Consider the following 15,161-nt stretch of genomic DNA (forward strand, 5'->3'; position numbering starts at 1 on the left):
CAGTCAGTTTGAATTTGCAACTTGTTGCGCGACAACAAAGGCTCTATTGCATAGCAAGGCAGTTTTTTTTAAAGCTATGCCACTTACAAATATAAAACTATAAAATTTGGGGCCTTGTTTGATGTGCTAACCTTAATGCTATACATATATATGTTATACTTTGTGCTCAATGAGTCAGTTTTATTATACATATTATTAATTACTTTGTTTAGTTTAGTTTACTGTCGGACTAGGTTGATAGATTGTCCTATAATTTATATTTATTTTTATACTAATGAGATATTTATTGTGCTTTGTGTTGAGAAGTATCATTTTACTTCTTTGAATAGTTGAAAACATTAGTATTGTTTAGTGTTTTTGAACAGGTCATATAAAAAAAAGATTTTTGTCAAGACTTCATTTAACACTTTTAAACTCTTGCGTTTTGTACACATATTTAATCACACGAACGGATTACAATGAAATCATGTCACGGTAGACCCGTAGTTAAATATGAAGACTTCATTAATTCTATGAAGACATAACATTTGCAGATTTCTATCAATTACAGGTAAAGTGCGTGTGCTTGGATCACAACTAATCAGTTAGATGAAGTTTCTTAAGTTCCGGACAGTTCACACGGATGCTGCGAGCGCCGCCCCCAGGGGCGGCGGTGGGCGGGTTTTCCCAGCGCCTATATAAGGCTTGCATGCTTCAAAACTTAGTTATTAGAACCGATGCGCGCGATCATATCGGGACAGGAGTCGCACAGTGTTTTCCCGCGCTCCTCTCGGCTATCAGGTAAGTTTGATAGCGTAAAACTTCGGGCGGAAAAATATTCATGGAGATGTGTGACACGTTCACGTGATGGGTTAAATTAAATGTGCGAGGTGACGGGTGGTGTCGTTTGTTTTAACTTTTTATAGTGAAGGTGGTATAATTGTTTTACGTTTGAATGTGAGGATAATCAGGACAGGGATTAAAAAGTCTGCAAATTTGGCTTACAAGTCTTCCTCATTCTTATCACTATCACTACACCTTATAAAACAAAGCCCCCCGTCGCGTCTGTCTGTTTGTATGTTTGTTCGCGATAAACTCAAAAACTACTGAACGGATTTTCATGCGGTTTTCATTTATCAATAGAGTAATTCTTGAGGAAGGTTTAGGTGTATAGTTTGTTTACCCGTGCGAAGCCGGGGCGGGTCGCTAGTACTAATATATATATATATATATATATATATAGACTAGAGTGCGTAATTATTCTAGCGCAGTTTTTATATCGTAATTAAAAAAAGGTAATGAAATGGATATGGTTGATACAGAGTAGGTAATTTTAAATTCGGTGTACTGATATCATACTGTGCATGTAAAATTCTAAAAAAAAAACAATATATTTAAACCAGTTGTTGCAAGCGTTTTTAAATTAGTTAGTCTGTGGAATTACATGGATTTTTTTTTTAAATTCATAAAAAAAGTTTTCAAACTAGCGTAGCGTTAACACTAAGTTTTTTTTGTTCTTCCTATCCATTTTAAAGAGATTGGTATAGTGATAGTTAGTATAAATGAGATACTTAAACTATATTATTTTTGTTATAAAATTCTGACAGAAATATATGTATTTTCCTATAATATTTATTTATGTTAAACGCATACAGTCGTTATTCATAATATCATAATTAAACTACATATTTTAATTTTCTTTGTAAATATACCAATATAAAATTGGCCTTAATTTTTGTCATCATGTTCACAAATAAATATACTCCAACTGGTACGTGTTAAACCTTGTAGTCTGAAACTGCCCCGAAAAGATAAAATCGTTGACATAAAAGTTTAAACGCAATAAAAACATCCATTCCTGCAACAGTTGAATATAATAATAAATTAATATTCGTGGACAGCTAATTATGGTTGATTAAAACAATAGCTTGGTAATTATACTATAGTCAAAATTTTATAACGTGTTGTGTGGCTTCATACAATTGTAAAGTGTTACTTTTAAATAAATATGTTAGGTACATAATAATTAATAATGAATTTCTTAATCTTGAATTATTTATATCATAAAATGTAGACAAAAATATAGGTACGTTCAACGCATTAATTACTCGTAATTCCATTTATCATTATTAACTAGCTTTGATGTACGTAACGATAGAATTACAACCAGTTCAACTCGTTTTATTTCCATTATAAATTCATCAATTAAATGAATTAATATTTGAGGATAGCCAATAATTAAATTATTATTAATACCAATAATACCCATCAATATTTAATAATAATAGCGCCGTGGCCTAGCGGTAAGAGCGTGCGACTTTCAATCTGTCGTGCCCGAAATGTCAATTTAATTTAACAATGTTTAACGTAGTCGTTAAATATTGTTAGATTAGATTGATATTTCCGACAAAATTGAAATGAAATTTCAGTAATTTTATTAACATCGCTGCAGTTGAAAACGAATAAAACGGCCATTTTTATTTTAGCGAGACAACACAATAAAGCGGGCGTCTTGTTTGCCACAATATTCAATATTGGCCTCTATTTGCCGATAAACAATAAATTTCATTCTTCTCCTTTACGCAGCTGCCTCGAAATTAGCTCAACCTCAATGTCATTGTCAGCTTGTTATTTACAGCGATACAGGTTACCTACCCAGATAATCTTAAATTATGCAGGAAATTCCAAGAAAAATATCGTAATCGAATAGAGAGGCAAAAAAAATAAGTTCAAAAACTAAAACCCGACTACTGCAAATCGCGCTCTAAAAAGTATGAAACAAGATAGAATTCTTATCTAAAATTATCAAGCAGGAAATATTATAAATGTTACCATTTTTTTATATAAAAATACAACGTAATATAATTTACTGATTTTTATATATTTACAGACATTCAGAGGATCGCCGTGGTCGTATGCCACGATTATAAACTTAAAAGTAATGTGGCATACGACCACGGCTATCCTCTGAATCTCTGTAAATATATAAAAAATTCAGTAAATTATATTACGTTGTATTTTTATATAAAAAAATGGTAACATTTATAATATTTCCTGCTTGATAATTTTAGATAAGAATTCTATCTTGTTTCATACTTTTTAGAGCGCGATTTGCAGTAGTCGGGTTTTAGTTTTTGAACTTATTTTTTATTTAATTAATTTTGGGGTCATAATTTCGTTACTAACTTTTTGAAGTCACTTTATATTACTTTTGCGAGGGCGTCCTCAGTACAGAAATGCACGCAGAGCGCCGCCTATATCAGGCTGCGCCCTTTAGTTCCTATGAGGACGCCGAAGGCGCCCGGTTTTGGAACGCGTACGTCGGGCTACGCCCGACTCTTTTAGTATGAGGGCGCCGAAGGCGCCCGGCTTTGGAACGCGTACGTCGGGCTACGCCCGACACTTTTAGTATGAGGGCGCCGAAGGCGCCCGGCTTTGGAACGCGTATGTCGGGCTACGCCCGACTCTTTTAGTATGAGGGCGCCGAAGGCGCCCGGCTTTGGAACGCGTACGTCGGGCTACGCCCGACACTTTTAGTGTGAGGGCGCCGAAGGCGCCCGGCTTTGGAACGCGTACGTCGGGCTACGCCCGACTCTTTTAGTATGAGGGCGCCGAAGGCGCCCGGCTTTGGAACGCGTACGTCGGGCTCCGCCCGACTCTTTTAGTATGAGGGCGCCGAAGGCGCCCGGCTTTGGAACGCGTACGTCGGGCTACGCCCGACACTTTTAGTATGAGGGCGCCGAAGGCGCCCGGCTTTGGAACGCGTACGTCGGGCTCCGCCCGACTCTTTTAGTATGAGGGCGCCGAAGGCGCCCGGCTTCGGAACGCGTACGTCGGGCTACGCCCGACACTTTTAGTATGAGGGCGCCCAAGGCGCCCGGCTTTGGAACGCGTACGTCGGGCTCCGCCCGACTCTTTTAGTATGAGGGCGCCGAAGGCGTCCGGCTTCGGAACGCGTACGTATCTTGTAAAAAAATTGACCGTTTCATTTTCGTATATTTTGGTTGATCAGGACTTCTATACCTATTCACGTTATAAAATGTTGCAGGACATTAAAAAACAACACCATGTATACCAGCCAAACAAATTTCTTTTGCAAAAACCTTCTTGTATCGCCGTAGTCGCGTAACACCCGGAATAGAATCCAGAGCGCTTGTAGATTCATAGTTCGAATCACCTAACCGATAAATTAATGTTTTATTTGGCGCATGCAAACAAAGCCGGGTGCAAAAGCTAACAATATTTATATATTTGAAATGTGCTAATTGAGCTCTTTCCAATGATGTATAACACATCATAATTACTTAATTTTAGTTTTTTGGTTCGTGACTTTATGAACTCTAGAGGGCGCATTGTTCATTTTTTTATGACGTCATATAGCCTATAACCAGCGGACGATTAAGACGATTCGAATGACACATCGTTTGTTAAAATATAATAAGTACTTTAGAAGTTATGAGGGAACAGATGAACATACATACATACATACATACCCACATACATACCGGTCAAAATCATAACCCTCCTTTTGCGTTGCCGTAGTCGGGTAAAAATAATGCATATAATAAGATTTTTTGCGGAAATGTTTTTTGAGGAGAAGGATAAAAATCTAGTGATTTGACAGTAACATAGTTGAAAAATTGTAAGTATTGGTTCAACGTAAAGTGTAGGTTTTTAATGTGTTTAAAAAAAAATTGAGTATTTGCTCTGCATATTTTACGAATATTTTTACGAGTACAGCTAACCATACATGTTTTAATAGTTTTAAACTTTTCTTATAGATTTATATTTTTATTCAAATAATCCAAAAATAATAATAGTATACGTGGTTTTGAAATTAAATTTGTCACCCCAAAATTTTCGGATACTTTTTAGTGCTTGTTGATCAATTGATCATGAATTTATTTATTCTCAAATTGTATATTTATTAAGATATTTTACATATAAGTAAATAAACTAAAATCGATTTTCCATGAGCTTGAAAGGGTCAGACGAAATTGAAAAGGTATGTAGCAGTAAGAGCATTCCTCTGCCATATTCCAGTCCAATATAATAAATTACTTCCAGGGACAACCTGAAACAGCCGTCATACATGAAATATGTTTTCATTATATCGGTCTTGTATACTAGTGTCCAGAAATATGTAATATACTTATTGCACTACAAAACTGGAAAAATTTAGCGCAAGTCCAGTGATTTAATCTAGTATCATAATTAAAAATAGATGCCTTAAATATGAGACAAGATACATTTTTAAAGTTTTGTTTATAAGATTTATTCGATTTCGAGCAAACCATTGGATTCATTTACACTATAACATCAATTAAAAATGAACTTTTTACTGTGACTGTTTTTGTGACTTCTTCGTATTTGTTGGCACGGATGCACCAACTACTTTTACATACATCAAGTCACGGAGTGTCAGATACTTACTCCGTAGACGTGCTACGAGTTTTAATTATGGTTTATGGTGTGTCGACACATTATAGCGATCTTATCTCTTTAGGATTAGCTTATAACCGAACATCGTAAATTTTATAGCATTTTTGGTGTAGCGGAGTTAACGGAATTGGTGGATCATTCCAACTGAAATGGTAAATTAAGGTTTACAAATTTATTCCTTTCGGTGTCGAGACCCTCGGTCCGTGGGGCCCGGGAGCTCAGGGTCTTTTTACAGATTTGTCGAAACGGCTTGTAGAGGTCTCTGGGGACAAAAGAGCTGGCAGCTTCCTCGCTCAACGCATAAGCGTTGCGATCCAGCGAGGAAATGCTGCCAGCATTCTTAGCACTATGCCCCAGGGGCCCTCTCTAGATATAGATTTTTAGGTATTTTTTTTTTAGGTTTAGTTTTAGTTTTGTAGGTAGTTCTATATTTTTTTTAGGTTAATATTAACGTAATCAACTTTAGTGTTGAAACTGTTTATACCAATTTACTGTTACTTACTTATGAATAGTTGCAATGCAAGTTACCAAGAATCTTTTTTTAATTAATCTGTGTACCTGTGTGCTAAAACTGCGTTTAGTCAAGTTATAGTAGTAGTAGTAAAACACTTTATTGTACAAAAAACAAAACAAAACAGGAAAAATAACATTCGTCATTAGTACAAAGGCGAACTTATCCCTTTAAGGGATCTCTTCCAGTTAACCTTAAACCTTAACCTTAAACAGTTTTTAAGTTATGTCTCGTGAAGTTGTTACTGTTGCGTGAGTCATTTTCAATTTGTTCTTTTATAGTGCCTATAGACCAGTCGTCCCTCGAGGTTGTGGGTCTTACAGTACCTCCTAAAACTTGATTACATAGTAAAACATTAGTACTATTCCCAAGTCAGATGCAGCGTAAATACTAGTGTCGTAACACGGCACATTCGCATTCCTCCCACATAATTGGCGGCCTACTTTGTACTTAATTCATCTCTTTTTTGTTGTACTTAATTCATGTCTTTTTTGTATTAGCTGTGTAAAATGTGTGTAATCTATTTTTCGGTTTATTTTATGTTTCTTCACTTATTTTTTTGTCTGTTACCTTCCGTGATTATTTCTCACTTGATGGTCTAATCGGAAGATCAGCGCTGGAAGTCGCCAGCAACATGCTGAGATGGGACCATTTCGTGAAACTTTATTTTTTCTATGTATGTCTGTTGTCTGTGTGTTTACGAATAAAAAACAATTCTATTCTATTCTATTCTACTTATTCGTTGATTGGTGAAACCTACTTTCAGTTTCGATTTGATTGCTGTTATAAATGCTGGTATTACATTGATGAAATAGAAAATATAAGTACGTAAGTTAGACAAGTTACGTATAGTAAAATGAAATAGTAAGCACTTATTATAAAACTAAAAAAGATTATTCCTCTAATAGTTATTGATTTTGTGAAACAAGATAAATAAACAAACTAGTTTAAAAAAAATATGTTTCGGTGGCAATATTCATCTTGTATTATATAAGCGCTGCAAAATAATGTTTTCTTTTTTGACATTACGTGTGGAGTGTGGATGGTAATTTGGAGTATGACTCAATTTAGTTATCATATTTGACCAAAATAGTCCAGTCACGCAAAAATGGTAAGCCTTTAGAAGTTTAATACACGCCATCTGTAAAAAAGGTTGAAGGCTATAGTGACCTACTGAACGAATTTACCTTATTAACTTTTGAACTTTTAATGTACGGCACGTAAAAATAAGTTTCTAAACAGGCACAAACTTATGTTACGAAAGTATATTTAAGGATTCACATTTAAAAGTATTGCCAAAGTTTAAACATAATTGATGAAAAACATATGACGTCACTGGTAACAGGTAAAGTGTCTGTCGCGAACAGAAAAAGTACAGCTTTGATTTACCCTCGTAAATCCCTCGTATACTCGTACGTGTTTAAGTACAAATTCAATTAGAGTTTCGAACTCTTAGCGCCACTTACACCATCCCACTAACCCGGGGTTTAGCCGGTTAAAGGGATGTCCCGGGTTAGTGGGATGGTGTAAGTGGCGCTTATATAAATAAAAGACAGCTCCAAATTCAAATATAAGAAAATTGCTCTGGATCTTACGGGGTTATAGTACTTATAGTACTTTACCCATGCTTTCTATTTGTTACTATTTTTGGCGGTCAGACAGACGTTTCTATGATGACGACAAATGCCGAAGTGACGTCATTAAATTTGTAATACGTAATCAGTTCGTACTCAGACTTAACAAGTTAGCCTCTATAATGACGTGGTAAGCTTTGTACATTCTAGTCCCTATGTTTGACAATACCCTACCGTCGCTATTTACTCGTTTTTGGTATAAAACTTTATATAAAACCGGGCAAGTGCGAGTCGGACTCGCGCACGAAGGGTTCCGTACCATAATGCAAAAAAAAAAACAAAAAAAAGCAAAAAAAAACACGGTCACCCATCCAAGTACTGACCACTCCCGACGTTGCTTAACTTTGGTCAAAAATCACGTTTGTTGTATGGGAGCCCCATTCAAATCTTTATTTTATTCTGTTTTTAGTATTTGTTGTTATAGCGGCAACAGAAATACATCATCTGTGAAAATTTCAACTGTCTAGCTATCACGGTTCGTGAGATACAGCCTGGTGACGGACGGACGGATGGACGGACAGCGAAGTCTTAGTAATAGGGTCCCCTTTTACCCTTTGGGTACGGAACCCTAATAAACATTTTTTTATACTACTCATACCGATTAAGGAAATAATAAAAAAAAATATTACTTATTAACTCCTAAAATAGAAGTATTTGATAAGTCTGCCGCGAATGCAGAAGATGCTAGGGAATAGTCCAGCCCATCCTTGGGATCTGGAGGCGTTGGTCACTTTTCTTTCGTATAAGGTAAGGTGGGGTAAGATTAATATAGTTTATTTTGCTTGGGGCAAGACAAACAGTATGAGGATTCCATACAAGTATGCCAAAACATGCTTCTGGATTTTAAAACTCTGCGAAATGATTGTATGCTAAATGATATATGCGAAAGGTTATTTCTGCCAAACGATATTTCTGCCAAGTAACATTATGCAATACAAAAATATGTCAAAAAACTTTCTACAACACATTAGTAAACTAAGTGACAGTCTTACCCCGGTGATAGTCTTATCCCACCTTGCCTTGATAAAATCTATTTTAGCTTACTATTTACATTGTTTGTGTTTCTACTAAATAAAAGTCAAATCAACGTAATATAACAAAACAATTTTATTTGTTCCCTAGTAAGTAGGTATAGTTTAACGAAGCAGTTTTGCAGATCTCGTAGAAATCAATATTAAATCAAACTCTTCAATACGAGTACGTGTGTGTATTTAATATTGATTTAATAATCCTTGTATCCCATCTTTATGAAATACGTCGTCGTCGACGTCTTTGAGAGGCTGCTTCATTGTGTCCCCCAATATTGCGCTGCCTATTCGATTTCTAATAACTTAAGGCTTTAGTGACGGCAGTAAATTTCTTCTGTACAGTTCAGTAAAGATTCAAGCAATTTAAATAATGTCAAAAGGTTTTAACATATTGTCATATCTTTTGCGTCGTATTAAATTATGTAACAGGGACCTAATTAAATATAAAGAATAAATATTTAATAAAAATATTAAGCTAAACAGTTTCTATGATAAAATTTAAACGTAAAAAAAAGATCACAAAGAAAAGCCTTATATCACTTGTCACCTACTTAACGACGATGGGCGAAAATCGTAATCCATAAATGATTGTCACAAATGTTGATAATTACATATTAGTCTCTATCCGTCATTTTGGCATTTGTTTAAAAAAAAACCGGCCAAGTGCGAGTCGGACTCGCGTTTCAAGGGTTCCGTATATTACTAAATTTTTAACAATATATTTTTTATATATGTGTGAAACGCGAGTGAATTGCCTTTAAAAAACCCGTAGGGGCCGGATCAAAAACTAAGTAATTGGTCCGACTCACGCTTGACTACATATTTCTAATAGGTTTTCCTGTCATCTATAGGTAAAGGCCTATTATATGTATTTTTTTCAATATTTTAGACCCAGTAGTTTCGAAGATAAAGGGGGGGGGGGAATGGTCATTTTTTGCCTATTTTCTTGAATTACTTCTAAACTGTTTATTCTAAAATAAAATAAAAATATGTTTGAGATTCTAACATTAAGCTATTTTATTTGATATGTAACACGATATAGTTTGAAAAACTTTATTTTTCGATTTTATGGTTTACCCCCCAAAAGTGGCCCCATTTTTAAAATTCATTTGTTTATGTTACATGTCCATCTTTGGGTCACAAACTTACATATGCGTACCAAATTTCAACTCAATTGGTCAAGTAGTTTCGGAGAAAATAGGCTGTGACAGACGGACAGACAGACAGACAGACGCACGAGTGATCCTATAAGGGTTCCGTTTTTTTCCTTTTGAGGTACAGAACCCTAAAAAAAATAACAGAGTTTTGTATTAACTACTTTTGTATTAAGGGCAGACACATAAGTAGTAAGGATTAAAGTCTCTAAAAGGTAAAGGGTCCATATCCCAGGACATTCAAGTATTATTTATTTATTTATTTATTTAAACTTTATTGCACAATAAATGAAGAGTACAAATGGCGGACTTAATGCCAGAAGGCATTCTCTACCAGTCAACCATGGGCTAAACCGAAAGATCTAGTTGGTGCAGGCTCAGAATACTGTTACAGTAAATTTCAGTAGTATTCACAGTCAGATTGGCATAGCTATGTATAAGTAATTATAATTTTCCATTATTCTATTTAAATAAACTAACTTGAAAATACCAGAGATTTTAACGTTTCAATAACTGTCTTTAACTTGTCGTAGAACAATTTACCTGCCTGTTAGGATTGTCGTTATTAAAAGCCATTATCACCGCCTTTGTCCGGCCGAAAATGTCGGCTAAGTAAGTAAACAGTGGGTCGTTATTTTCTTAGGTATCATATTGCTGTCCAGAGCCGTAAAGAGTAGTTAAGGATGACTCACGTTTGACCGGGCCGTGTCCGGGCCGGAGCTTCCAACGCTTACTTTTCTATGACATGACAGGCGATCATGTGATGCTTTCCATAGAAAACGATGCGCCGGAAGCTCCAGCCCGGACACGGCCCGGTCTAACGTGAGTCATCCTTTAAGGAGCGAATCGTGGGGTCATATGTGACATTATCTATAAAAAAAGGACCTTATTGTCGATAGTGATTTATCAAATGTTAATCTAGGAAATTTTCCACATAAAAAAGAGCTTTTATCTTTGAAATAAGCATCGCATAAAAATAATAGTAATACTTATACAAAAACTACTTAAGTTATTTATCTTATTTTTAGAGTTCCGTAACTCAAAAGAAAAAGCGGAACTCTTATAGGATCACTCGTGTGTCTGTCTGTCTGTCTGTCCGACCATTCCCTCCCCCCCCCCTTTATCTCTGAAACTACTGGGCCTAAAATTTTGAAATAAATAGACAAATAGTACTTTACCTATAGATGACAGGAAAACGTATTAGAAATGTGCAGTCATGCGTGAGTCGGACTTATATACGGAACCCTTGTATATAAAGTATATAAAGTGCATCCATATCCGTATTCCACATCGTGAAAGGCAAATGCCATAAAATATCAAAACATGGGGATGATAGGCGTCCCTTGAGAAGGCCAATGTCATGTGGAAACAGATAAAATGTGTCAGAGGCAAAGGAATGGTATTCAAATACGCGTTTTAAACGCTTTTATCATATTTTTTATGATCTGTCTCCGTTTCGCTCCAGGCATAGTCTAACTAGGACCCTACTGTCCACAATATAGTTTGTTATTGAGAAATCTGTGTCAGTCCGTGGAATAAACTAGAAACTAAAAGGGATTATTTATATAAATAAGTACGTTTAACTTCTAAAGACTTATCTTGAAATCAACATAGAGACCCAATACCGAAATAAAGTGCCTAATAGTATCTAAAAAAACTATGAGAAAGTTTTGAAACTAATCCTTTTATCTCCCTAAAAATTCAAAGAAAATGTTACTTTTAGTTTACCACAAAACAGGATTTCGTAATCACATTGTAAAAATAAATTTATATAGACGTTGGACGCTTCGATAAAGCTTAGAAATAGATAAAATTCCCGAGGTTTCTAGGTAGGTTCCCGTGGGAGCTAGGTCTAAGCCTAGTGTGAAATAAAGTGGCAACACTTGTACACTTTCCTTTGAAAAACGAGGGCTGACAAGACCCGACTATGCTACGTCGCCGGGCGCTGTTGTGAACCCTTTCGATAACGGGGGCAATTAGGTATAACAAGTTTTACAAAATGCGACTAAGTTGCCAACATTTTAATTATAGACACAAAATTGTTCACCCCTAATTATATTAAAGTAACATTAAACGGATTGAGAGCTTACTCTATAAATTAAATGGGATTTTTTTAGGATGATGTATTTAAGTATATTTATGAATATCGTTTTTTTCTGATCTTTCCATCAGTTACTTTTATATCAGGGGTCTCCAAACTTTTTTGCTGTTAGGGCTGAACATCTACTAGAGCCTGGCTCCAGCGGGCCGGATTGGAACGCTTCGCGGGCCGGGGCTTGGAGAGCCCTGTTTTATATTATTTTAAGTAGATAAGAGCTGCTTGATATTATACTATTATAACTGAGATGTTCCTACGATCAATTATTGTACTTCGCAACTTTATAAATAAGTAGGTAGGTAAATCTATGTTCTCTTAATAAGTTATATAATTATAGTACCTAATGATGAAAAACGTATATATTAATAGACATTGTATCACATAATATGGTATAGGTAGGTTAAGTACCTTATAAGTACAGCTGAATTATGAAGTTGAATGTTGTATATACCTAATACATTCTATTTTCAAATCAATTAAAAACGTATATACACTGTGTAAATCCAATACGGGAGATAAATTAAACTCATTAATTAAGAAGCTATTTTAAGTTACAAGTAATGACCCCGAAATTAATTTTCGAATATTTTACATATTACGAAATACGAGCGTTTTATAGTAACTGCCAACAAGTTGATAGTTACATCAAAAAGCTCATGTCTCGTAACTTGTGTGTTATTTTGCATTGCGGACCGAATTATTTTGTCAGGTTAATTTTTTAATTGAATTTCTAAAAATAAATATTACAGTATACTTCTTAAATTTATAAGTCCTATGCTAACCATCGTTTATATATTCACTCGTATTGAATCTACACACTGTATCCATTCCGTACCAGGCACGGAGAAATATAGTATCATATTTTTCAAGTGTTTTACCATTCCACTTTGGGAACGTACCTGCAATAAGTAAAAACGGACGGTTTTCCGAACGATAGTACGTAAATTACATTTTCTCAAACATGCAATGAAATATTGATGTTATGTTCCTTATAATAGGCTGCGAAGTATGACGTTTCAGGTGCGGCTAGGACAAAAGGTCGTTAATGGAATTTCATACACATCTTGCAGGCCTAGGCCGGCAAAGTCCTCTTTTTTAATTTTCATTTCACAGATATTTGTGACACAGCATCGTGGCATTCATCCATTAAAAAAAACTAGAGGCAGTATTTGCTTTATGGTTCGTAATGACACTCTGCCACTACGCCTATAAAAAAAACAAAAAACAATGTTTGCTATAATTTGCAGTTTTATTTGTATAAAATCAACATGAACTTAATAAATAATACATTCTATGTATAATTTTAAATTATAAATTTAACTACACAAATAAAACCATTTAAAATATTTCATCTAAACGTTAGCGGTAAAAAGGTCTACTCAAACACGCGTAGTTATATTTTTTAAATTGTTATGGAGGTAAAGTTGAAAAAGATTCATTCTGTTTTATTGGATTTATGGTGCATTGTTGATTTTTGACTTTAATATGAGTTCCGACGAAATAATGAAATTAATATTAATTGTAATCGTAGGTGTTGGAATTGGCAGCGTAAGCAGAATTGATTTTAAATAACTTGCTGCCTCTGCCGCCAAGTCAAAGACGAAGTATGTATATGGTTGCTTATGGCAATTTTATTATTTGAGAAACTAAGAAAAATGGCTTACAGTTTATTAGAAACAGTTTTGTGGCATATTTTAAATGAATGTAACTACAAATTCGTCAACACTGTGGAAATTATACTTATTTACTCCATGCATAAAGCAACGATGTATGTGAAACATGATATCAACATGAAAGACTATGTAAACTTATGTGACGAAAACGACAGTCAGACGGATACAAGGTGAAAAAATCGAAGATAAATGAAAATATACAGGTAGTAAAAATACACGACTCGTGTAAAACATACGCGTGATAATGATATAGGTACGTGTTGGTTATATTTTGGGTGTAGTTTACTTTTAGTTTTTCCTATAAATAAAACTTGGGTTTCGTCGATTTTTTATTTTATTTATTTCATGGCATGTTTGAGAAAAGCACTATACATACCTCGGCGGGAAATGGGGTTGCCCGCGCTCAGACCTATCCGGCCTCGCTTCGCTCGGCCGTCTATATGTCTTCGGCCGGCAACCCCTTTCGTCCCGGCCTCTGTAGTAATGTACTATTATTCCACGAGAATTTGCGCCGCGTCGTTAGGGAAAAACCGGTTTTGAACACTTCTAAAATTCATAGTTTTGTAAAACTCAAACAAGGTGGGTAACATATTTCATAGCTTCTGCTGGTAAAAACACTACACCCAAAATAGTTATTGGATCGAGGTTTTTATGAAGGTCAATTAATTGGTACTAACTATTTTTAGGGTTTGACGGCGCGACGTCATCGTACCATTGTAAACACGTGCGGCAGGTCGAGTCAGGTATCGGCAAGGTTGAGTCAGGTGTCAGGTGTCACGCTACAGGTGCGCCACTATCCCCACCGCCCCTCCACCGGACTTGTTTGCGTTCCTCTATAAATGCAGGTGCAAAATGGAGTGGGGATCATTATTACTTGGTCCGTGGCTTCGACCTGACGCTCGTGTACCTAGTGTAAATTTGAAATTGTAAAAATAATTATTAAGGTGATTTTGAAGTAAAGCAATAAAATCTGATTTAAAACGCAAGAGTATTTCTTTGACCGTCGCCATGTCTGGCACTTGGACGACATCAGAAGTGTCGGATCCCACGCCACAGCAAACTTCAAATAATACAGATGGAATTTCACTTCTTACCATGTTTTCCACTGGTGTTGAAGCAATCCTTCAAAAAATAGCCGATAATGTTGCTACCCCGGCAGTTGGCCCACGAACAATGTTGCTGCCTTTGGATCCGGAGACATCGGACGCCGATATTGAAAATTGGTGTTCGCTAAGTGAATTGATCATCGAAAAAAAAAAGCTAGACGGAGTGGACTTGATTTTGGCCCTTACGCACTCTCTTAACCCTTATCTTGGCATCGTAACACCCGTGATACGTGGAACTTAAAAAAATCTAGCAGGTTCACTTAATTACCTAACACAATAATTCTGCCATCAATATGTCGAGCTACCCTCCTTACTTATAGAAAAAAATAATTGACACGAGTGTCACTGTAAATTAATTAGTAATAATCAACATGGCGCCGCGGAAACAATAGATTTCGGTTCGTACTGGAAGTTTTGCATTTATTTCTTGTGTTAGTATATATTTTTCCATAATCTACATTTTGATATTTTTACTGTCTCTATATGCATACATATTTACAATGCCTTCGAATTTAAAAACATTTAATACGCAGAAC

The 15,161-nt window shown here is 35.5% G+C and overlaps 1 protein-coding gene across 1 annotated transcript in view; it reads left to right on the top strand.

Moving 5' to 3' along the window:
* Positions 1-701: 701 nt before the first annotated feature.
* LOC134664596 (short neuropeptide F) overlaps positions 702-15,161 on the top strand; it is a 105,689-nt gene continuing 91,229 nt past the window's right edge. The window contains exon 1 of the mRNA XM_063521326.1: positions 702-780. Within this exon, the coding sequence (XP_063377396.1) occupies positions 717-780 (64 nt within the window). The 5' untranslated portion in view covers positions 702-716. The remainder of the gene's footprint in view (positions 781-15,161) is intronic.

This window comes from Cydia fagiglandana, chromosome 5 (assembly GCF_963556715.1).
Source record: "Cydia fagiglandana chromosome 5, ilCydFagi1.1, whole genome shotgun sequence".
NCBI lineage: Eukaryota > Metazoa > Arthropoda > Insecta > Lepidoptera > Tortricidae > Cydia > Cydia fagiglandana.